This window comes from Gigantopelta aegis, chromosome 3, assembly GCF_016097555.1.
Source record: "Gigantopelta aegis isolate Gae_Host chromosome 3, Gae_host_genome, whole genome shotgun sequence".
Lineage (NCBI taxonomy): Eukaryota > Metazoa > Mollusca > Gastropoda > Neomphalida > Peltospiridae > Gigantopelta > Gigantopelta aegis.
In genome coordinates, this window is record NC_054701.1 from 60,661,060 (window position 1) to 60,685,901 (window position 24,842).

At 38.6% G+C, this 24,842-nt stretch overlaps 3 protein-coding genes and 1 long non-coding RNA gene across 5 annotated transcripts; 3 read left to right on the plus strand and 1 right to left on the minus strand.

Moving 5' to 3' along the window:
* Positions 1 to 1,372: 1,372 nt before the first annotated feature.
* LOC121367315 lies at positions 1,373 to 3,435 on the plus strand. Its single transcript, XR_005957359.1, has 2 exons — positions 1,373 to 1,461; positions 3,282 to 3,435. It is a non-coding gene; the product is annotated as an uncharacterized LOC121367315 (long non-coding RNA).
* Positions 3,436 to 8,052: 4,617 nt separating this feature from the next.
* LOC121368755 (frizzled-1-like) lies at positions 8,053 to 8,709 on the plus strand. The gene has a single exon (XM_041493502.1). It carries the CDS (start codon positions 8,053 to 8,055, stop codon positions 8,707 to 8,709), a length of 657 nt encoding a protein of 218 aa, XP_041349436.1.
* Positions 8,710 to 11,239: 2,530 nt separating this feature from the next.
* LOC121391405 (chitin deacetylase 1-like) lies at positions 11,240 to 15,078 on the minus strand. Its single transcript, XM_041523054.1, has one exon. The coding sequence runs from the start codon at positions 13,867 to 13,869 to the stop codon at positions 12,730 to 12,732; it is 1,140 nt and encodes a 379-aa protein (XP_041378988.1). The 5' UTR covers positions 13,870 to 15,078; the 3' UTR covers positions 11,240 to 12,729.
* A 1,017-nt stretch (positions 15,079 to 16,095) lies between these two features.
* Positions 16,096 to 24,468, plus strand: LOC121391415 (agrin-like). Of its 2 annotated transcripts, XM_041523066.1 has the most exons (5): positions 16,096 to 16,288; positions 19,311 to 19,449; positions 22,274 to 22,480; positions 23,261 to 23,339; positions 24,137 to 24,468. In XM_041523066.1, the coding sequence occupies exons 1-4, from the start codon at positions 16,252 to 16,254 to the stop codon at positions 23,331 to 23,333; spliced, it is 456 nt and encodes a 151-aa protein (XP_041379000.1). In that variant the 5' UTR covers positions 16,096 to 16,251; the 3' UTR covers positions 23,334 to 23,339; positions 24,137 to 24,468. The 2 variants fall into 2 exon arrangements, with proteins under 2 accessions (XP_041379000.1, XP_041378994.1); XM_041523060.1 differs by lacking the exon at positions 16,096 to 16,288 and having other exon boundaries at positions 19,204 to 19,449.
* The last annotated feature ends 374 nt before the right edge of the window (positions 24,469 to 24,842 follow it).

Genomic DNA, 24,842 nt, shown 5'->3' on the forward strand with positions numbered 1-24,842 from the left:
GTATTCGTACACATACACGTATTTATACACATGTACACAAACAGGTATTCGTACACATACACGTATATATACACATGTACACAAACACGTACTCGTGCACATACACATATTTATATACATGTCCACACACACGTACTCGTACACGTACATATTTATACACATGTACACAGACACGTATTCGTACACGTACACATATTTATACACATGTGCACAAACACGTACTCGTACAGGTACACATATTTATACACATGTACACAGACACGTACTCGTACACATATTTATACACATGTACACAGACACGTACTCGTACACGTACACATATTTATACACATGTACACAAACACGTACTCGTAATTTACGTATAAAATCAGTATGTAGGACAAATGCAAAACCAACTGAGAATTAGAGCAGTTTGTCACACGTATGACATTCGGCATGAAGTCTACACCCCTGTCGCCAATCACTTCATTCTTCCTGACCATTCGTTAGATGAAAATTTTGAAATAATTCAAATTGAACAACCCCTGATACCTCTTGAGACTTGAACGAGAGTCCTTCTGGATTCGTACATTACAGATAACACAGCCATTTGGAATCAACGTTAAATCTGGTAAAGCCGTAAAAAGAGATAAAATAATTTTTCAAATAATTTACAGTCGACGTAGCGTTGATATTGGTAAACTTATGAAGGAGTTTTTAAATCTGCAAACTGTTAAGAAAAACCCTATTACAGCACGTCCGGTTATTGCATACAGAAAAAATCCAAGTCTCAATGATATCTTAGTCTCCACACGACTACCCGCCGCCTAAGCCTGCGTCTAATCCTCTAAATCAGTCCATTTTTCAGCGGTTGGTTTGTTGTTATCCCTTTCCTAACAATCTTTTTAAAAACAAATACATCATATCCGGCTGATAAACAAAACATAGTACTAGCCAAATAAATTTAAAACAAGACTGACCGAAAAACAGTTATATTTTGTATACCACAACGGTCAATTTAAAATCAATTTCGAATCCCTGGGGCAAAATTAGAAAATAATAATGTTTTAGTTTTTTTTAAATTCATTCGTTCTTAAATACATACATACATACATACATACATACATATATATATTCATACATCAGTACATACATACGAACACAACCGGGCTTTCCTTTTGTATTATTATTATTATTATTATTATTGTTATCATCATTATCATCATCATCATCATCATCATCATCATCATCATCATTATTGTTGTTGTTATTATTATTATTATTATTATCATCGTCATCATCATAATCATCATTATTGTTATTATCATCATCATCATCATTATTGTTATTATTGTTATTGTTATTATTGTTATTATTAATATTATTATTACAGCTGTCTTTTTGAGAAGGCTCGTTGCTCTAACAGAGACTTGTACATAACAGACTACAACGCATGTTTTTAAAAACGACCTATACACGTTAGTAAGTATTTTGTTGTATTATATTTTACTTGTTATTTAGTTACAAAATGAAACACAAAAAAAACCCAACACATTTGTTTATCAACACCATGGTATATATCTTAAACTACGGCTATTATAATCTGTCCCATCCTCCTACAAAAAAGGTGTTTGATTTTTTTTTTTTAATTTTTAGGGGGGGGGGGGGGGGGGGGTGTGTTTTTTGTGTAAATAATTTCAGTTCGGTTTGACGTAAGAAAAAAAGTAAAAGTGTTTTCGAAATAACAAAAACAAACAATGTTTGTGTGTTTGTGGAAAACAATCGGCTCAGAAATAAATAACTTGTGATAAATTCAATAGTATGAAAAAGGCGTTCCTTGTGTGAAGGACTATAGGTACATACACTAAGAGAAACGGGCTGAACCACATAGCTGCAAGGGGTCTTTCGTGTGTACTTTCTCACAGTCTGGGTGCACTACGACTGTTGGTATAGCAGTCGTGGAGCACTGGTTGACTCAGACAAACGATTATCACAGGGCGATAATAGCCAGTCAACTTTATTTTGTCACCGTTTGTATGGTTAATAAGAACGGAATAAAATTTCCAGCGCTCGCATTCATCATTGCTATTGCATCAAAAGGTTTCCATGCTTGTATATAGCAATATTAATATTCAGCTAAAACCAGCCATTCTGCCATGGTCACTCAGTTTGGCTGCCTTTGATATCTATCTGGAATAGAAGTTAATGGGTTGAGCAGCATTCTTATCAGTTGGTAGAAAGATTGGCTGAGGTGCTTAGGTCGAAGAATTGAATCCTCTCAGCGGACCCATTCTCTTATTGTCCCCTCCCACTCCCATGACAACCAGTGTCCCACGACTGGTATATTAATTGCTGTATCAAATGCACTGTCCTGTCTGTAAGAAGGTGTATAAACCATCCCTTGGAAAACATGTATGCAATTTTATTTCATTTAGTACCACTGTGCCAAGTAGCCTTGTGCTTGAAACATGTATGGGGTACCTGTAAAAAAAAAAGGTACTCAAATGTTGTGCGGAACAAGGGTAATCATAGACATTACCCGTTATCTGTGAAATGAGCAGCTTGACCCCCATTTGTTTTCTGATTCACTTTAAGGATGAGTGGTGGTAGTATTTATATCTGTGGTGTTTATGTCGATTGCAGGTAGGAGATTTAACCACATATGTTACTATTATTGTCCATGGGATTTGATTTGGTAGTATACACCCTTAAGTAATAAAAATATACTAGAGATTGCAGCTTTAATATGGAAGATGAAAACCCACACACTGAATACTAGTATTCTTATACTGATTAGAAACAATATTGTTTTATGTATTCTTTTACAGACAGGGCAGAACATACCATTCTATACCATATACCATATATCTTCAGTGGCGGATCCAGAAACTCCATTTAGGGGGGGGGGGGGGAGCAATGACATGAGGCGGAATACCAAGGGAACTTTGGGGGAGGCTTGGATAGGGGGAAAATTAATATATAATAAAATTATAACTGTCGTAAAATTTAGGGGGGGGGGAGGGGCCTCCTAGATCACATTGATCTTACCCGTATAGAAAACAATGCGCTGAGAGTCAATAAGCGCACATTTTGCTTTTACTCCAATGGTATGAAACATTTATATTTTAAATTAACACGTAATATCATTATTGCTATAGACTATATTTAATCAGATTCATTAAAAAAAAATTCTGTAAGGTTAAAAATAATTTCCAAACTTAAATGACTAACACAGAACAGAAACATTGAGTGCTTTTTTAAATCAAATAATATTTAATATTTATGATTTTGTTCTTTTTCAGGTCTCAAGTATCTATTTATCGAAAATAGATAATTAGAAACGATCCGATGAGTTTATGAAATTTCTATTTGCATTTTAATAATAAATTTGCTCGTGCAGTTCGTGAGTTTTAGAAAATTAATATTACTAACAGTATCAATAAAACGACAAGTATTTGAGTTGTGTAGAACTTTATTTTATTTAAGAATAACCTTTAATCGAAATACTTTTAATATTTCATTCATAATATAAGGTCCGACTCTTACAGAGCTATCGATCACCGTGTTGGAATCCTTAAAACGCCTGTTTTGGAGTTGAGCCTATTATGGGTATAAATTGTATATACAAAACTATCAAACAGTGCGAGTAGGTGACGCACCGGACAATCTAATTAAAATTAGCTCCACTATTACATGTGGATCTAAAGACAGCCAGTTGGAGCTCATGTCCACCAATCAAAACCGTACTTGCAGAATCCTGCCAGTGATTTAAAACTAACAACACTGTGTAGTCCCCAATGTCCAGGTAACATTTCGTCTGTAAATAATAATTTAAATATTGACCAATCACACTTCGCCTTTTATAACGTTATTTGGGAGCATACAAATTCTAAAAATATCGGGCGAGTTTATTTCAGTGGCCGCAGTACAGCGAACCATACCAATACGTACGGGGTGGGTTATCAGTCTTCAGTTTTACATTACAAATTATTTATGTTATAAAATAAAACATGTTTTAAGGCATTCGTAATTCACACGAAACATGTCGTATACCCTCAGGATAATTCGGAATGTTTTCAAGTTATTTTTAAATCACTGGCAGGATTGTGCAAGTAAGGTTTTGATTGGTGGACATGAGCTCCAACTGGCTGTCTTTAGATCCACATGTAATAGTGGAGCTAATTTTAATTAGATTGCGCACCGGACACGAAATATAAAGTACACAGCAGTGGTTACGAAAATACCAGCATCATTACACGGACTGACGGTACCGGAAGTCCGAATTCGACTTCAGGAACAATAGGGGGCGGGACGTAGCCCAGTGGTAAAGCGTTCGCTTGATGCGCGGTCGCTCTTGGATCGATCCCCGTCGGTGGACCCATTGGGCTATTTCTCGTTCCAGCCAGTGCTTCACAACTGGTGTAACAAAGGTCATGGTATGTACTATCCTGTCTGTGGGATGGTGCATATAAAAGAAGAAGAAAAAAGAAGAAATGTTTTATTTAACGACGCACTCAACACATTTTATTTACGGTTATATGGTGTCAGACATATGGTTAAGGACCACACAGATTTTGAGAGGAAACCCGCTGTCGCCATTACATGGGCTACTCTTCCGATTAGCAGCAAGGGATCTTTTATTTGCGCTTCCCACAGGCAGGATAGCACAAACCATGGCCTTTGTTGAACCAGTTATGGATCACTGGTCGGTGCAAGTGGTTTACACCTACCCATTGAGCCTTGCGGAGCACTCACTCAGGGTTTGGAGTCGGTATCTGGATTAAAAATCCCATGCCTCGACTGGGATCCGAACCCAGTACCTACCAGCCTGTAGACCGATGACCTGCCACGACGCCACCGAGGCCGGTCATATAAAAGATCCCTTGCTGCTAATCGAAAAGTGTAGCCCATTAAGTGGCGACAGCGGGTTCCTCTCTCAATATCTGTGTGGTTCTTAACCATATGTCTAACGCCATATAACTGTAAATAAAAATGTGTTGAGTGCGTCGTTAAATAAAACATTTCTTTCTTTCATGGACAAAGACAGAATGTTTAAAGCTTTATTTCATGTTTTATACATGTATATTTATTTTTCAATGATTTGTCTATTTATATTTATATCACATGTTCGATGGCCATGAAATAAAACTTTACAGAGACGGAAATATTCAGTCTACAGGGACAAGAGTTGGTGGTACGCAGTGGCGGACCCAGAAAATCCTCTTTTTTTGGGGGGTGGGGGTGGGGGGTGGAGGCCAATGACATGAGGCGGAATGCCAATGGAACTTTGGGGGAGGTATGGAGGGGATCGTGAAAAAATGAAAATTAATATATATAATAAAATTATAACTGTCGCAAAATTTAGGCCACTCCACCCCACCCCTAGATCAGCCTCTGTTACGGCTGAGGCGAAACATTTGTTTTTTACAGTGTAATAAATATTAGGCTGTACAGGTCCAGGGAAAACGAAGGTCCTCTAGGTTCATATTTAACTCCCTCCCACGAGGGGGTGGGGGGGGGGGGGGGGGGTGGACGTAACCCAGTGGTACAGCGCTCGCTCGATGCGCGGTCGGTGTGGGATCGATCCCCGTCAGTGGGCCCATTGTGTTAAGTGCGTCGTTAAATAAAACATTTCTTTCTTTTTTTTCCCTTCCCCGGGTTCAGACTATGCTACACCCCTTTACTGGAGTATTGAGTTGATGAAACTATACATCTATTTTTGACTCAGTTTGCTCAGTTCACATAATACAGTGTGTAAACGGCTTTACGAGCGTTGAATTTCACGTCTGATGCAGGTTAGCAGTTTGATAATTAATTACTTATTTTGTATAGCAATCCAGTTATTCGTTGCAATTTATCAAACCAGCTCTCGCTTCGAGATTAACCTTTTGTTGAAGGTCCGCACACCTCAGATATGTTCGAAAATTTATGATGATTAATTGAATACATTATCTTCTACTTGAAAACATGAAAAAAGTTAATGGTTTGTTCAATGACACCACTAGAGCATGCTGATTTATTAATCATCGCCTATTGATATTTTTTTAAAACGTAACCGTAGAGGAAACCCTCTACATTTGTCCATTAGCAGCGAGGGGTATTTTAAATGCACTTTCCCACAGACAGGCATCACACACCACGACCTTTAATATACCAGTCGTGGGGCACTGGTTGGGTCGGGGAAACAAACAATAATTGAATGGGTCCAATGAGTTGAAAACACAAGTATAGACTATTGCCCATGAATAACAAGGACCGTTTCAAAATGTTTCAACCACAAGTAGGAGATGATGAAATGGCGTCATATTTCACATGCAAAGTCTGAACTACGACTTGTTGGAGATAACACCGTATGAGATTTCTGTTATTACACAGATATCTCTCACTAGTAAGATATCGATTTAATGACATTTGATTGGCTGCTTTTCGATGATGACCCTATCGCCACGGCCATATACCATCCAATGAAATATGCACGACGGAATTTTATTGCTTCGTGACGTACAAGTTAAACTGAAACTGACTGCTCAGTGACGTATTCGTTAACTATCAGCTTTGGAAAAGACTTATTTTCAATCCGATTTTTGTGGATATGTAACAAATAGAATACTACATCCGTATCTGTTATAATATAAATTCATCTTACAACTCGTTTAAAAACAAAACCGACTCGCTTTCATTAGTTGGATACGCTTTAAAAAAAAAACGTGTTGTACGATAAATGGTATCCAACGGCCACTCATGTAGTATTATCTATACAACTTGTTCTGGTATACTTTAGAGAAATTGTTTATTTGTTTAACGACATCCTGACTTATTGTGTAATAAGCGGTTATAGGGTGTATAATATTTAATAATTGCAAGAGACAGGACAGCACGACCACATTCTTTTATATACCAGTCGTGTAGCACTGGAATGTCAAACCTCCAAGCAGATCTGTCAGCCGTATTTCAGACAATCGTTCTACCAGTGAATTATGTGTCACTGATATAGTGGAACAGGTCCTAAAAACATGCCCCCAAATATATTCATTTTATTTCTATTGAAAAACAAACCCTTATCCATTTCTACTTTATAGAAGAGCATTTATACTACAAAGAGTTGTTCAAGAATTACGTAACGCTATATAAAAAATTCCAGTTTCCCCAAATAACGTTTTGTAAGATTACCCCCCCCCCCCCAAAAAAAAAAAAAAAAAAAAAATAATAATAATAATAATAAAAAAAAAAAAAAAAAAAAAATACATATCAGTCTTGTCATTCTTTCTATTTCATTGCCACTTTGGCGAAATTTGACAAAGATTTATTTTTAAATATTTGTTTCTTTGATAATTAAAAACTAGATTTAACAAAACACATCAGAAAAAAGAAGACAACCCGCTCTGCAATAGAACAAACTGGTTCTACATTTAGTTAGTGAATAAAAAAGATATTATTTTGAAAAAGGTTACCAAACTATTCACCAACACGCTAGAGCGTAATGTAATTGTTAAATTTTGTTTGTTTAACGACACCACTAGATCACATTGATTATTTATCATCGGCTATTGGATGTCAAACATTTGGTAATTCTGACACATAGTCATCAGAGGAAACCCGCTACATTTTTCCTAATGTAGCAAGGGATCTTTTATATGCGCGTTCCCATAGACAGGAAAGCACATACAACGGCCTTTGACCAGTTGTGGTGCACTGGTTGGAAGGAAAATAAACCCAGTCAGTAGAACGGACTCATCGAAATGGTTTGATCATGCGACGCAAGCACCTCAAGCGAGCACCCATCGGACTGAGCTAAATTTCGCCCCCGTTATGTAATTGTTGAACGGCCCCTATTTACACCTCTAATAGTGTTACGTTTCCTCTGACAGTACAGGGTTGCCTGTAATGATAGCTTTGAATTAAAATGTCGTAAATGATAAATGATGTCTTATCTAGCAGTGGCCATATACCCCAGACACAACTCATTTACCCTTCAATAAACGTTGCATAGTAAAGCAACTACCACGAAACCCGCCATTATCTGGAAGAGTTGTTTCGTTGTTATACTTTCCATGTTCTCCAAAGACAAAAGCTATGGATCGTGTTAAGATTGCCTTTTTGGCTGCCATTTTACTTTTTTCCGTAATTTCCCAGCAAACAATCGGCAAACGTCGGAAATCATCGTGGATAAGTGATGGACCCGAAACGGAATGCAACGAAACTGATTTTAACTACTGCATGGATTACGAAGGGAATATAACTGGCTGGATAAAATGGTTCAAGAATCAGAAGTTGTCTGGTTCAACTCTGCTACTGGGACTGCACGTTTTCCCTCTTCTCACACAAGTTAATTGTTCCCAGTATACCCAGCGTTTCCTGTGCTCGAAGTATTTCCCACTGTGTTCGCACGATAAGCATCGAAAGAAGATCGGGCCGTGCAAAACGCTGTGTGATGACGTCAGAGGTAAATGTGAATCTAAGGTAAACAAAGCAGGTTTCAAATGGCCCAAGATTCTACGATGTGACGATCTTCCACTTTATGAAACACACGAAATATGCATTGGAAAATACCCCCAGGAAAAAGTTCACGGCGTAAAAGATCCTGCGGAACAAAACACGGAGAGGAGTAATGACGTCAACACCGGTAAACCAAGAAAAAGATCCAGAGGGTTGTTTCGTCTTCAGCAACGTTTGAAATCAGCTCTTGGCGAGATTTTGGCGAGCTTGTCAAAACTGCACGATGATTTGTGACAGACATTAATTCTGTACACTGTATCCTAGAAACAATGACAGATAAAGGGTTAAAATTACACGTATAATATGTCATATTTAATAATAATTGTTCGTTTTTGCCATGCCAAACACATTTGTACCAAATATTTATTTTTAAAAATTTAATTTCTGGCAACTGAAAGAAGTTGCATTTTGTTTTTGTTTGGAACTGGGTGGCTGGTAGCAGCCTGGAAAATTTAATGTATTCAAGTTAACAAACAAGAAATAAATGTTATGAAAAAGTGTATTTATTATTTTATTTTGACCACTACACAACCATCAAATTGTAGGGTAACCTCTAACATATCTATATTCTAAGTTAAAAATACATTCCCTGGAATATTTTTATTATTTAAGCATATAGAACAGAAAATCCAATTACGTTTGGTGCATATATGACGCCGCACTCCGCATTGGTTTCACTACGCTGGCTTATCCAGGTCAAAAACAAAGCCATGATTTTGAAAGTGGAACACTTTTGACGGGCTCGTACTGATCTTGGTTTTCATTGGCTTATCACAAGTATAGAATTCCTCAACAAGAGATCACGTGAGATTTCGCAATTTTTTAACAAATTTAACTGTCTTGATTGAGGGGTCGTCTCATATCTCCAAAACATATTTATATCCATAGAGGTATGGTACAACGCCTTTCCAGGGGTCGGTGAGTGGGGGATTTGCCTTGAAATTTTGACAGTGGCCAGCTGTTGGAATACGCGTTACATGTAAGGGGGTGTTACTAGTTACGTAACGCTCTAGGGGTAGAGGAAGAGGGTACTGTGTTCAATTTACGTAACATTTTTCAAGACTATATGTTATTTTTATTCATTACTTAGACCTAAAAAGTTTTTTTTTGGAAATGCGCGGTCAGTCTAGGATCGATCCCCATCGACGGGTATACAAAAAGACCATGGTATGTGATATCCTGTCTGTGGGATGGTATATATAAACAATCCCTTACTAAAAACAAAATGTAGCGGGTTTCCAAGGCGCGTGTGCAGGGATTTCAGCGGGGTTGGGGTTATAGACTGTGTTAAGCGAAGTTTATATGGGGCCATGCTCCCCCCAAAAATACATTAATTTTTTTTTTAAGCTTGGGCAAGTAAGGGTTTCGACCTCCAATACCCTCCCCCTGCACATGCACCCGATTCCTCTCTAAGATTATATGTCAAAATTACCAAATGTTAGACATCCAACAGCAGATGGAAGGAAGGATAGGATATGTTTTATTTAACGACGCACTCAACACATTTTATTTACGGTTGTATGGGGTCGGATGATTATTAAATCAATATGCTTTATTTTTGATGTCGTTAAACAACCCCTCCTCCCCCAACTTTACCCTTTCCGAACGAAATAATATTTATTTGAATTTGTCGATTTTAACACGTAAAATTAAGAAGTGAAAATGTTCAATGTCTACTTTAGTATATTTTATTTTAAAAATATATTCATGATTAATGTGTTACTAGTATACAAACTAAACTTTGAAAGTTCTACTAACACTTTATAAAATATCAATTCTGAAATAGGAAGGTACGACTGTCGATAATACGTTGTCAAGATCAAACCGGTTTTAACTACAGCGCAAGATTTCTCTTTTAATTTTTTGAGACGAACCCTACAATTTGAAATTGGCAAACGCACGTGTTAACTAAAACTGACAACAGGCTGTCGTTTGTGCTTTGCGAGCTATGGCGGCACAGGCGACGAATCAAGCGTATACGTTCGACGATATCCGTTCATAGCGAACACACACGACTTTTTTGAAAGTGCATTTGAGCTTGTATTTCACATTTGTACATGATGTTATAATATGGTAACCAGATAATGTAATTTTAAAGGCCCCAGATATGTTAACTGTGACCTTCGATTATTCTAAAAGAAAATGCAGAAGGGATTAACATTAGAAACTCAAAGTAACTCATTAAATGTACTTCTACAAGGGCGCAAACTAGGGGGGTTCGGACGACCCCCCCCCCCCTCCCACCCCCCGCTGAAGCAAATGGTCTGCTGTCAAAACTAAAACATACAGGTTTATAAATATGGAGTTTCTGGAGGTGCAAAAACAAAATAGAAAAAGGTCCACTTGGTTCATATTCAACCCCCCCCCCCCCCCCCCGGTCCAGATCACGCTCCGCCCCTGTTCTACTGACTAAAGGTTCCTGGATGTCTGTTGTGGATATTACTACTGAATTAGCCACACAAATATAGCAGTGTATTAATGGTAGATAGTTATATAAACTCAGGCGGTACTAAGTAGGTGTAAACTTGGCACAGCCTGAGATACATGTTAGCTGGTAATCTACGATTAACAGAACAGAACAGAACAGAACAGAACTTTATTACGCTCAGGCTGTTACATATAAGGAACATGATATATAAACTGTAGTGACAAGATAGGGTATACAGGAGACAATAGTACAATCGTATTAATATAAATGGAATAAAGTAATAAAGCCAATAGTATAATACAAATGGAATAAAGTAATGTAATGTCACATTATTGTAATTACTACCAAATGTGCTAATCAGACGCGCGCACGCACACACATACTTATAATGTAATGTAATGTAATGTAATGTAATGTAATATAATATAATATATGCCAGTGTTCTTTTTGGGTTTACTGCATTTATCAATCATTTCTTTTATTAATTTATATAATTTCTTAAGAACGTTTTTTTTGTTATTCGTCATTAGTTGTTTAAATTTCAACATACTTGGTTTATTATAATAATATGGCTTAAGCAAAGGTTTACGAGAGTTAGTGATACACCAAGACCTAAAAACAAAGTTGTGTTTCCTCGAACCCAACTCTACCTAGAAAAGAAGGCCGACCCTAGAGGACATACATAACATTTTATCAGGCCCTGTACGAATGAAAAACAAAAAAGAGAAAGAAATGTTTTATTTAACGACGCACTCCACACATTTTATTTACGGTCATATGGCATCAGACATATGGTTAGGACCACACAGATATTAAGAGAGGAGACCTGCTGTCGCCACTTCATTGTACAAATGAATGTAGTTTTAAAGCCAACCTACCCTATTTTGTTCGGCAATTTCCGTGAAATACAGAATGTTTTTAGGCCTAATTCATTAAACGTACGTACAGTCAGCCACACCAATCCCGCCAATTTTATAAAGCAGTCATCCGAATTAAGAGTCTGACATTTTCAATAAATATACTGTAAACTGAACTATATCAGGCAGACAAATGTTTGTTTTCCGGTACACCACCGGTCATACCGTGTGCTTTATTTATAAATAATATATTTTCACACGCTCGCAAGCACGCACGCACACACACAAATATGTATATATTAAGTGCGAGTGCCTGATATATCTAAATTAGGTTAAAGAACGATTTTAATTGTTTTGTTATTGCTTTTACTAGTTCACTGTGTTAAATAATAAATAATATACGAACATACAATATTCCTATAAATTAAGACCACCTAAGTATGGGAATGGGTACTCTATTTACGTGCCCATATCCAAAAATAGGTTCAGGCACGCCTATCCCAGGTCTGGATTCTGACTCATCAGGAGGCAGTCCTAGGACAGGAAGGGCCACCAAGTATGTATCTACGACAGATGAAATAATGAGCAAGTAACTTTAGTAGTAAAGTTAATACAAACATATATTTGTCATTTATATACAGAGGAAATGTTTCTGTTGTGCCAGTTGTATATTTTATAAGACAAGGTCTCTTTAAAGAATACTTGACAGTTGAATCATTCTAAACATATTATTGTTATACACACACGTACAAACTTGTGTTAAGCAGTCACTTAGGAAGGTATGTAAAACCCAAATCAGTTTACGTACATTTAAAAACTGATTTGACCTACATTAAGCAGGGTTCGACTAATCCACTAGCCCTCGGTCACAGCTGGTGATTTTGTGGTCTAGGCTAGTGGAAATTTTGAACTGTTTTACTATAGTACATAGGGCACTAGCCAAAGCTTCTGCGAGGGCTAGTGACTTTCTCAAGCATTTGTCGAACGCTGCCCTAAGGCCGCCAGAAAAAAAAACTGTATCCCAAAAATCATACAAATCCCCAAAACCAACATGGCCGACACATGAACTGTGACCGCAGCAGACGACACGACTCGTGGACAGTCGGCGTACATCATCTGTTCAACATCTAGCGGGCGCCGCATCCACTGCACGAGTTGGTGCATCGTCACAACGTATACGTCGTCCAGGTGCAGCAGGGAGTAAATGAATCTCTCCATTGCCCGGAAGTGGAAGTCGGTGTTCAGCCAGATCGCCTTCATGTTCACGACGAACGGCAGTTTCCGGTCTCGGTAATAGTCGTAGAAGTTGTTCCAGATGAGCTGGAACGCTTGGTTTTCGTTCTGTGGAAGGTTGATGCACCCGTCAACGTGGATGCACGGATACTGCTGCTTGTAATCGAGGTAGGACACGGCGGGCACCTCCCACAGGGTGTAGTTCCTGTCAGGACAGCGGTTCCGTTCGCAAACAAACGGCCATTCATAGTCCAGTGTCCCCGGAGTGATAAACGGATCGACTGGTTTTCTTCGAATGAAATACAGACTCGAATCGTATTCGAATCCCTGTTCTTGAAGGATTCCGAACTGCGCATTTCCGACCGGAAGTAAATGCGGCGTTCTCCATCCACGAATTTCAGATATAGGTATCGAAGCTTTTCTAGAAAGCCCTTTTCTGTTCTCAATAATTTCATATTCCATTTCTTTCGCTGTTGCATTTTTCCAATATATATACATCGGGTTACCAGAAACGCTGTATCCAGCTATCTCGAAACCCCTTCGGTAAAGATCGTTCACCATCGTGAAGTTAGAGTAACGGCTTTGTACGAAAAGTGTGGCACTTATTGGACAGCCGTTCGCGTTGGTTCGTTCTGCGTTGAAGAAATGACGAAAATATCCGTAGACATCGATATTGACAGCTCCACTGAATGCAAAGACAACCAGCTGAGGCATTTTAACTCGCGGTAAGTTCCCTGGAACTGTCGTGTTACTAAAACAATAACAGTCCGGGAGAAAACACGTTTTTCCTTGCTTACATTCATTCTCGGTTGTTAGATGAACAAAACATAATATTGTTGTCACTGTTAATAATCCAATTCCCGCTTTCCACGCCATTGTAACGTTTACATCTATTTGACAAAGTGGAGGTCGCAAAGTGATTAGAACTGGGCCATTATCATTATTTCTCCTTCGTCTTCTTTGGTTTTATAATAACTATTTAAAAATATTGGTTATTGTGTTCACAAGCAGTGTTCAAAAGCTATCATATCAAATTTGGTATAATGGTTTAGTGTTGATATTAATTCTAATGAATGGCCCGAACGACGTCATACTTTCACTCTTTATTTGTAATATCCAACTCTGAAATAATGCCTAAAATCACTTGTTACATCCCAAAATCACAGAAAAACAAAAACGCACAATCCCACAAACCTGTGTCACTACGACAGAATAGACTGGTATGCAGTAATCAGTTGTAGACTGGTAGTGTCACAAAATGACGAGAGAAGCAAGATTTTACCGATAAACGGAACGTACAGATATAAGAGAGGACTTGAGCTGACGGTGTCATAATAACCCGGGGCTAAAACCAATTTAGACAGATTAAGGATCCCTTCGGCAAAATTTAATCCATGCACACTATCGTTGTAGAGTATGCGACACTTGCTAGACGTCGTTTGTTGGTGAACATAATAGACCAGTTTTTGAATATTTAACGTAATAAAGCCCGGGGGTTAAAAGGACCATTACTAATATGAAGGGTTAAGCTCACGGCGCATAGTTTTATTGCATAACGAGTGTGTTTTATGTATATAGTTTGAACTATTTACGCCGGTCAGAAGAATGTCAACCTTTTGACCAACTGAAGAATGCTGTATGAAGACCAATATAATGCCGCCGCTTGACACATTTTTGACACCTTTACAGTAGATTTTGTATGCCACGGGATAACAATATTTACACTTCTTATACACCCGTTGGTGAGAACATCATTCGTCATTTTTTGTAAGACATACTTGTTAACACATATACGTGCGTTAGATACGTTTTAAAACAACTCGTTAAATGGTATTTAACGACCACTCATGTAGTATTTTCTATTTATATCATCTATAAGAATAAATCAAGCTGGCATGGGCACGCTTATCGAGGTTATATATGTTATAGTGAGAAAGAGGAAGAAGGAATGTTTTATTTAACGACGCACTCAACACATGTCAATAATTATGGATATATTGCGTCGGACATTCTGCTGCCACGCCAGGGTCTACTATTTTCTATTAGCAGCAAGGGATCTTTTATATGCACCATCGGACAGACAGGATAGTACATACCACGACTTCTGTTACACCAGTTGTGGTATATAGGACCATTAAAGCACAACTACCACTGGGCACGAAAAAAAGTGTCCCTTTTTTTAAACCCCGTCATTTGAGGCCCTTAGGAACGATATCTACAGTGTGTGTGTATGAGTGTCTCTGTGTGTGTGGGAGTTGGCACAATTTTTAGTGGAGGGTGGGGCACAAGCCAGATTTTTAAAAATTTATATAGAGTAGGATAACAAAACATACATTTTCCTCAAATGGGGGGTGGGGGTGGGGTGGGGGGGGGGGGCTCCCCGCCTACCCCTGTTCCAACCGGCCTGGCTTTTGTCTACGGGCACATTTATTTTAGGTTCGCTGTGCAGATGGAGATTGAGATCGAGATTGAGATCGAGGGCGCAAAGCAAAGTTTCTAAGGGGTTCAGTGATATTCTCCACCATAACATTTTGAAAACTAGATGTCCTGAAACGCAATTTCCTGCATTCTACAAGTAAAATTCATCTCTGTCTTAAGATTTATTACCAATAATATTTTTGATTTAGAATTATTTGGGGTGGGATACTAGAGCCACCTCCGCTCGCCCCCCGCCCCCCCCCTCCCCTGCTCTGCCGTGCCTGCAATAGCCGATGATTAGTTGATTAATCAAAGTGTTCTAGTGGTGTCATTAAACAAAATAAACATTAATTTTAACTGTGAGTTAGAGCGGCATGTACTGAGATACGAACCCATTACCTATGATTGTTACATCCAATGACCTAACGCTATTTCTCGTTCCAGCCAGTGCACCACAACTGGTATATCAAAGTCCGTGATATGTACAACCCTTGTTGCTAATCGAAAAGAGTATTCCATGAAGTGGCGACAGCGGGTTTCCTCTCTCATTATCTGTGTGGTCCTTAACTATATGTTTGACGCCATATAACCGTAAATAAAATGTGATGAATGCGTCGTTAAATAAAATATTTCTTTCCTACCTTCCAGTGACCTAACTTACGTAATGTTGTGAGACCATATGGACTGGTTCTGTATTATGCACGTTTTCCTTTGCTTTGTTTGCACTCTATTATCTAGACTTTACAGACCGCACCCTGGCTGCACCCAGTTTCTAAATTTATTCATAAAAAGATTTGTCTTTCTGATTTTCTTTTTGTGTGGAAAAAAAATTTCGACATCATGTTCCGTGTGGCTTGCGTGGTTCTTTGTTTTGCAGGTAGGCTATTGAAAACTTAAAGTTTGTTTTGTTTAACGACACCTCTAGAGCACATTGATTTTAATCAGATTGAAAATATATATACCGAATAATAATGCATACGCGAATATTTTAATTTTACATATTTTTAATGATAAAATTGATTTGGTAAATAAACTGTCGAAATCGGCCTAAAACGTTCACAAAACATTGATAATTATAAATTTAATAGACACAAAATCTAATGGGATTCAATTTAAGTGATTTTAGATAAATTAAATAAAACTATATTAATTTTCACGTTTCTTTTGTTTTTAAGTATATATTGAAGTAAAATGAAAAAACAGGAACCTAACGTATATGCTCTTTTAAATTTCGTAAAAGATAAAATACAAATTGAAAAATATATACTACATAAAAACCTATCCATTCAAACAATATGAGGACTATTTGGCACCTAAGTCCACATTCATAGAAACAAGGCATGTCAGTATATTATTCTAGATGAATTTCTGACAACACAAAATACACTATCTTCTATCTCTGAAAAAGAAAAAAAGAAAACAAAGTTAAAGTTGGTTTTATTCAATCACACCACTAGAGCACATTGATTTATTAATCATCGGCTGCTAGATGTCAAACATATGAGTTGCATAGTGACAGCAAACTTGTCGGCAACATCCGTCTGGCTTAAAATTATGGACTGTTGAACTGAACATGCCAAATAATTTAATTCCATCGGTCATCCTCTAAAAGAATTCTGCTAGTAAATTATATTATTTACTTATAATTTTTCATGGGCATATGTATATAATTATGTTTACATGTCAAAGGTTAAATATAATGTATGCGATTTTGTGATTGCACTTTTAAGGACACCTCAAACTATTTTAAACAACGGGTATTTAGTCATACAGATGTATTTATTATGTATGCTGATGAGTTGTAAAACAAACTTAAAGGGACATTCCAGAATGTGTTGCAATTTTAAAATGTTATCGACTAACATACTTTTTAACAATCAAATATATTTTTCTGCATAAAATATTAATGGCTGTATATTAAACGTGTTTCTGATCGTTCTAATATTTGCATTAGGTTAAATTTTATTTTATTTCCTAAAATATGTTTTTTTCGTGCGTACAAACGTATTTGAAGACAGACAACCAGAAACACATTGAATATACACACTGATATTCTAAACAAGAAGATATATTTGATATGTAAGTTTAATCGTACAAATATTTTATCAATCGGAAACATCTTACAATGCAGCAAACTCAGGAATGTCCCTTTAAGGCAATAAATAAACTTGTAAACGTGTACAAAAATAGATGGTCATTACGATACTTGGTCAAGGTCGAGGTCGAGAGAAAGAAAGAAATGTTTTATTTAATGACGAACTCAACACATTTTAATTACAATTATAATATGGCGTCGGTCACAAAGACATTTAGAAAGGAAACCAGCTGCCGCCACTCCATGGGCCACTCTTTTCAATTAGCAGCAAGGGATATTTTATATGTATCACCCCACAGACAGAATAGTACATGCCACGGCTTTAGTTGTGGAGCACGGGCTGAAAATACGAAATAGTCCAATGGGCCCACGGATGGAAGTCGATCCAAAACCGATCGCGTTACACCCGAGTAAGAGAGAGAGAGAGACAGAGAGAGAGAGAGAGAGAGAGAGAGAGAGAGAGAGAGAGAGAGAGAGAGAGAGAGAGGGGGGGGGGGGACAGAGAGAGAGAGATAGAGAGAGACAGAGACAGAGACAGACAGAGCCAGACAGACCAGGGGCTTAGAATGAAATAGTATGCAGAAGCTGAGATGGTCAGAATATGCGCCCCCACCCCCCACCCCCCGCATTGAATTGAGAATTACTAAACTATTACAATGACCCCACACCCCGTTTCTGGCATTTTTTCGAAGCCTATGTCAAAGAAACCTAACGAAACCGGATCCTGCGACACATCTCACCTCAGGCGATGGCTCTACGCCCTGAGCTAAAATCCCGACCCATACCGTGTGGCACTGACTGAAGCTGGGAAAATTCGAATCGATTGAGTGTGATCATGAGCGATTCATCGTACCTCAGGCGATCGCTACCGAGATGGACGACAAAGATATTCAGTTGGGCATTAAAAAGCGTAAAAACCAGTTTAGCAAGCGTTCAAGAATCCAATGCGTCCTCCTAGGCGGACCGACATCATGACGAATCACACCTCAGGCGAGCAGTACACATTCAAGATGAATATGTCACGCGCTACAGGCCTCTGACAAAAGGCTGGTAGGTACTGAGTTCGCATCCCAGTACCGGCTTAGACCCAGAGCGAGTTTAACGACTCGGTGGGTAGGTTCAAAGCTACTACACTGAGTTCTTTCTTCCTAACCACTACTCTAACCCACTGTCCTGGACAGATAGCCTTATATAGCTGAGGTTCGTGTCCAGGACAGCGTGCTTGAACCTTTAATTAGATAGAGACACGAAAATATTGTAAATGAATGAAAGGGACACATTATCACTTTATTTAATAACGACGCAAGCTGTAAGAATCAAAGGGGGGGGGGGGGGGGGGAGCGGGGAGAGCCTGTGCACTTCACTTGACACCCACGAGGGACCCATCACCCTTAGCTCAGTGGTAAAGCGCTCGCTTGATGCGCGGTCGGTTTGGGATCGATCCTCGTCAGTGGGGCCATTGGGCTATTTCTCGCTCCAGCCAGTGCACCACGACTGGTACATTAAAGGCCGTGGTATGTGCTATCTTGTCTATGGGATGGTGCATATAAAAGATCCCTTGCTGCCAATCGAAAACAGCAGCCCATGAAGTGGCGATAGAGGGTTTCCCTCCTCAATATCTGTGTGATCCTTAACCATATGTCCGACGCCATATAACCGTAAATAAAAATGTGTTGAGTGCGTTGTTAACTAAAACATTTCTTTCCTTCTCCCTTCCCATCACCCTTTTTCTGTTACATGGAAAGTGTTGCATTTCATTAGATAATGATCACAATACAATTTCTATTAATTTTCTGTCTTTCAGTGTCGTCTGCTTTTATATTTCATAGCTCGGGTTCGGGCTCGAGCTCGGTCAATTCCTGCAGTCGATACCTCTCCATGAACTGTAACGAATTCGGCCACGATAAAGAATGTGGAACTGACGGAACTACTTATGACAACCGGTGTGTTCTTGTATTATATCTATCTATCTATCTATATGTATATATATGTATATATATGTATATATATATATATATATATATATATATATATATATATATATATATAAACAGTATCAAAACAATATTAACTAACACACTTTATCATTATCATCACAATCATCATCACGATCATGATCATCATCACTCACCCACTTTGGTGGAGATGCAGGGAATTCAACATAATATAGTATTGCGGAACCTGTTAAGTAGAGCTGGGCGGTATACCGTATATACCGTTCGGTATCGGTATCATGTCAATACCGATTTACCGTACCGAGCAATTTTCAAAATACTGAAATTTCAGCGTTGAAAAATGTTATCCGCCATTTAGTAAAACACTAACAATATAGCTGACGAAGGCAAAATAGCTGAAAAGTAGAGAGAGATGAGGGCCTTGTGTATGGAATTTAATTTTATTTATATGAAATTAGCGGGCGAGACTTAACTCGGACATGCATTTAAAGCCGAGAATACCGAAAATACCGCTCGATATCAGTATTGGTTACAGTACTGTATCAATACCAAATACCGTACAGATAACGAGGTAAATCACCCTAAAAATACCGATATCGATACCGAACCTGAAATTTCAATACCGTCCAGCTCTAATGTTAAGACGCCGACACTAGTTTTTGACGTACGTAACAGGCGACCTTATTAAGCTTCCTTTTCTGTTTGGCATAAAATGCATTTGAGAGTCCACCGGAAACACCATGACCACTAGAAACAAAACATGTGGAATACAACGATACAATAAATAAATAAATAATTTTAAAAAATGGTGCATTTTAATGGGTGATACATGAATCAGTTGATTAGATTAATGCCATTAATTAGTGTCATCATCTTCATTAGCATCATCGTCATCATTAACATCAGCATCACCGCAAGGGAGCTCCGTGGTCTAGTGGATAAGCTGCTAGACAATCAAGCTGGCTCACACTTTCATTCATGTTTCTCATCTATCACCCCTCTGCCTATCCTCCCGCCCCGGAAGTGGTCGCTGGCTATGTCAGAGGCTAGATCCGGGGCGGGCGTGCCTGAACCCTAGTGGATAGGGGCACGTTAATAGAGTTGCCCATTGCCCATTGCCTATCATTCTCATTATCTTAATATAAAAAAAAAAACTTTCCAATTTCTCCCACGATTTCAATCTGTTTCTACACTTTCTGTCTTCTGAGCTGTCCACACTATCGCCTACCTGTCTCAACTTCCTCCACGGGTGCACTCCCCGAAGTGGTCAGACTAAGCCCACAGCTAAAAGCTGACAGGGAATGGCAGGTGTGTGGCACATATAGCCACAAGAGGCAATCTCCTGTCGAGGTTGGTGAGACAAGGACTTAGATGTGGAAGTGGACAGCGAAAGAAGTTGAAAGATAGGAGGAGTTGCCACATCGAAAAGAAATGAGACAGAATTGAAAGGAGAGAAAGGAAAGGGGACAGTGGGATAATTTTAATAATACCCCTCCCCCCATCAACATCACCATCAAACTCCCCCTCTCTCTCTCCTCTCTCTCTCTCTCTCTCTCTCTCTCTCTCTCTCTCTCTCTCTCTCTCTCTCATATGAAACTTAAATTATCAGGTTCGGATACTGGATATTTAATGGATATGATGGGGTGGGGTGTCGCTTGCCGTAACATTAATATAATGCAGCTAGGTGGCTTTGATAAACAAGGGCTCGAACTAACATAAACAGTTTGTTACCTTCGGCAAAAACATTTCAAAATTGCTCATCTACGGCAATTTTAACAAGTAACGTTTGCAACAAATAAACATAAACACAAAATTAAAAGCCAAATATTAACCTTTTAAACGACGGCAATAATGTTTATCTAGCAGCACCCCCCAAAAATAACAACCCCTCCCCCAAAAAAAACAACAACAACAAACAAACAAACAAAACAAAAACAAACAAAAACAAAGAAACAAACCTACGACATTTCTTATCACAGCTACGGCAGTTTGCGTCGGAGCCGTCGTTAAGTACGAGCCCTGTAAATATACAAACGCAAAATTAATTACTTGACCCAAAATAATGGCGACATTGTCAGATCGGGGGGGGGGGGGGGGGGGGGGGGGGGGAGGGGAGGGGAGGTGTCATAGGGGTTCCGTGACCCCCACCTGCCCGTTTGAAGTGCCCTTTTCGATGACCTTTTTAAAAATTCATTATTCACAATATACAACACTAAATAACCGTAAGCATCTTTATTTCAAAATGTTTCGGAAAGCAGTGCCCCCGAACTCCCAACCTGTAGATCTCGCACCCTTTGGAAGCTCGACTCATTTGCCTTCACCAGATTGAAATTGCCCTTAATCTAATTTTGTGACCCCCCCCCCCCCCCCCCTTTATAAAATCCTAGATCTGCCCCTGGGACAGGTGCCTTGATTTCTGACTAAATCCGCGCCTGACTTATAACCCCATCAACAGGCCCCCACTCCCACCCCCACCATCTTCTTATTCTTCAATGATCATTGTTGTTGTTTTGTATCTTTCTCCAAGGGTGGTCTAGGATCGATTCCCTTCGATGGACGCACTGGGCTAAATTATCGTTCTAGCCAGTGCACAACGACTGGTATATCAAAGGCCGTGGTATACGAGTATGCTATCCTGTGTGTGCGTTAGTACTACATACAAGAAGATCCCATGCTAAAAATGGAAAAAATGTAGCGGGTTTCCTCTCTAAGACTATTTGTCAGAATTACCAAATGTTTGATATCCAATAGCCGATGATTAGTGACATTATTGAACAAAACAAAATTTAACTTTTGTTTTTCTTCCTCCAAGGTGTGCCTTCACGCAAGCCAAGTGTCGTGGGCAAGACATCCACGTGGCACACAAAGGCGAGTGTACGGGTCTAAAGCCAACCGGACCTCCGCTCCTGACCGGCGAAAAGGCCATCCAGGACTTCTTCTGTTTAGAGCTAGCTCACGAAAACTGTCCCGGCGGAGTGGAGAAAATATGTGGCACGGACGGATTTACTTATCTCAACATGTAGGTGTCATGGCGGAATTGCAAACGTCAATTTGTAGATGTCATGACAGAATTGCATGTCAACATACGAGTGTCATAACTAATAGTTTAATCCCAAGCGAGGTACGCGAACACAGTTTTATTATACAGCCGTTGGAGAGAACGCCGTGTGAGTTGTTTTGGTATCACACTGCGATATCACACATATGTGGGGATTCAATTAAAAGACGACCCAAGATGACGTTGTGTGTGTGCGTGTGTGTGTGTTTGTGTGTGTGTGTGTGTGTGTGTGTATACATGCGCGCGCGTGTGTGCATACGTGTGTATGCGTGCATGTATGTTTGAGTGCCACCATTCCCAAAATACTAGTAATATATTAGCTACGCTAATGACTACACGACTGGCATATCAACGGCATGTGGTAATGGTATGTGATATCCTTTCTACAGCAAAATGTATATAAAATTTCGTGTAGACTCCTATAGACAAAACACCTAATTGCTTATTGCTTCTTATTGCTGCACAATTCCACGACAGCCAGAGTTTCTTTTGGACTCTTGTCTATACAGAGATACGATATTGGATGTGTTAACGGCAGATTTATAATCGTCATATATGTTACGGCTTCTATTAACAACATTTTCAATGTTATATTTTCTAGGTGTATTGATGCTGAGTATATTAACACAATTTTGCGAATCTTCTCGAGTTAAAAAAAACACCTTTTGTTTTGAGGGCGAAGTTCTTTGAAGCAATGCACTGGGGTGCTGTTTAAACAAACATTCCTTTTCTTTTTTTCAGGTGTGAATATGAGAAGGCACGCTGTATGCACAGGGAACTCCACGTCAGAAAATTCGGCGAATGCACCAAATAACTCATGGTATCTGTTTCTTGTTATTGTTGATGTTGATGATTTATTGTTGACGAATAGGCATCAATTCATGCGCGGAGCGGGACAAAGCCCAGTGGTACAGCGTTCACTCGATGCGCGGTCGATGTGGGATCGATCCCTGTCGGTGGGCCCATTTGGGCTATTTTCTCGTTCCAGCCAGTGCACCACGACTGGTATATCAAAGGATGTGGTATGTACTACCCTGTCTGTGGGATGGTGCATATAAAAGATCCCTAGCTGCTAATCGAAAAGAGTAGCCCATGAAGTGGCGACAGTGGGTTTCCTCCCTCAATATTTGTGTGATCCTTAACCATATGTCTGACGCCATATAACCGTGAATAAAATGTGTTGAGTGCGTCGTTAAATAAAACATTTCCTTCCAATTCATGTGCGCGGTATTTTAATTTATTTTCTTTCCCTTTCTTTCGTCCTTTTTCCGCGCCATAAACCAATATACAGGTTACTAGTAATTCACAAATAAAACAATAATACCAGTATTGGTGTTCATTTAATGTTTAATTTATGTATTGCTTATATCAAGACACAAGATAAAAAACATTATTCTCTAAACACTGTGCCGAGGTTGTTTTTTTTACCAGCTTTTTTTAGTTTAATTTTCAAGGGTTTTTTTAATGAATAAGTAAATAAATAAATAAATAAATAAAATATCAATCCGTCAACATTCAGTTTATATTCTATTATAATTCTCGTCCCAGGAAATATTTTTATGTGGTTATAAATGTCAATTTACTGGTATATAAATGCATCTCTATATTCTTTTGCAGCTACATCAAAAGCTAAATCAAGGCAGCACGCCCCTCGATAACTACAGATGATTCCGTGCCATGTTGTAAATGGAATATTAAATTCCGTGCCATGTTGTAAATGGAATATTAAATTCCGTGCTATGTTGTAAATGGAATATTAAATTATTTTAATTTTCAGTTATTACATTTGTAGTTCTTTGTGTTTGTTTATTTGGTAAGAAAGATGGAAAGAAAGATCACGTTTATTTAACGACGCCACAGCACATTTTAAACTACATTGTACTTAATATTTCGTGGCTAGTATTTAACGGTTATTTCAACACGATCTAGAGTACGAGAATGGAAGTTAAAGTGTGTTTTGTTTAACGACACCACTAGAGCTCGTTGATTTATTAATCATCGGCTGTTGGATGTCAAACATTTGGTAATTTTGACATATAGTCTTAGAGATGAAACCCGCTACATTTTTCCAATTAGTAGCAAGGGATCTTTTATATGCACGTGCGTGGGGTGTCATTCTCGATTTTGCCGATTTCCAAGAAGGTCCATTAATCACTGTGGAACATTATTTCTGTCAATCCTTTTCATTCTGTTGATCATACAGTTGTTATTGTTTTGTTTTTAGTAATTTTTATTGTTTGAATTTGCGATTTACTGATAGAAAAAAACCCCGTCAACTTACTGTAATACTGAACTACCGGTTGTAATGTTTTCCCAATTAAGT

Coding starts and splice junctions, on each gene's coding strand:
- LOC121368755 (XM_041493502.1), top strand. CDS start 8,053: ATGGATCGTGTTAAGATTGCCTTTTTGGCTGCCATTTTACTTTTTTCC.
- LOC121391415 (XM_041523060.1), top strand. CDS start 19,271: ATGATCACAATACAATTTCTATTAATTTTCTGTCTTTCAGTGTCGTCT. Junction 19,450..22,273: donor GGAACTACTTATGACAACCG/GTGTGTTCTTGT, acceptor TCTTCCTCCAAG/GTGTGCCTTCACGCAAGCCA. Junction 22,481..23,260: donor GGATTTACTTATCTCAACAT/GTAGGTGTCATG, acceptor TCTTTTTTTCAG/GTGTGAATATGAGAAGGCAC.
- LOC121391405 (XM_041523054.1), bottom strand. CDS start 13,869: ATGGCGTGGAAAGCGGGAATTGGATTATTAACAGTGACAACAATATTA.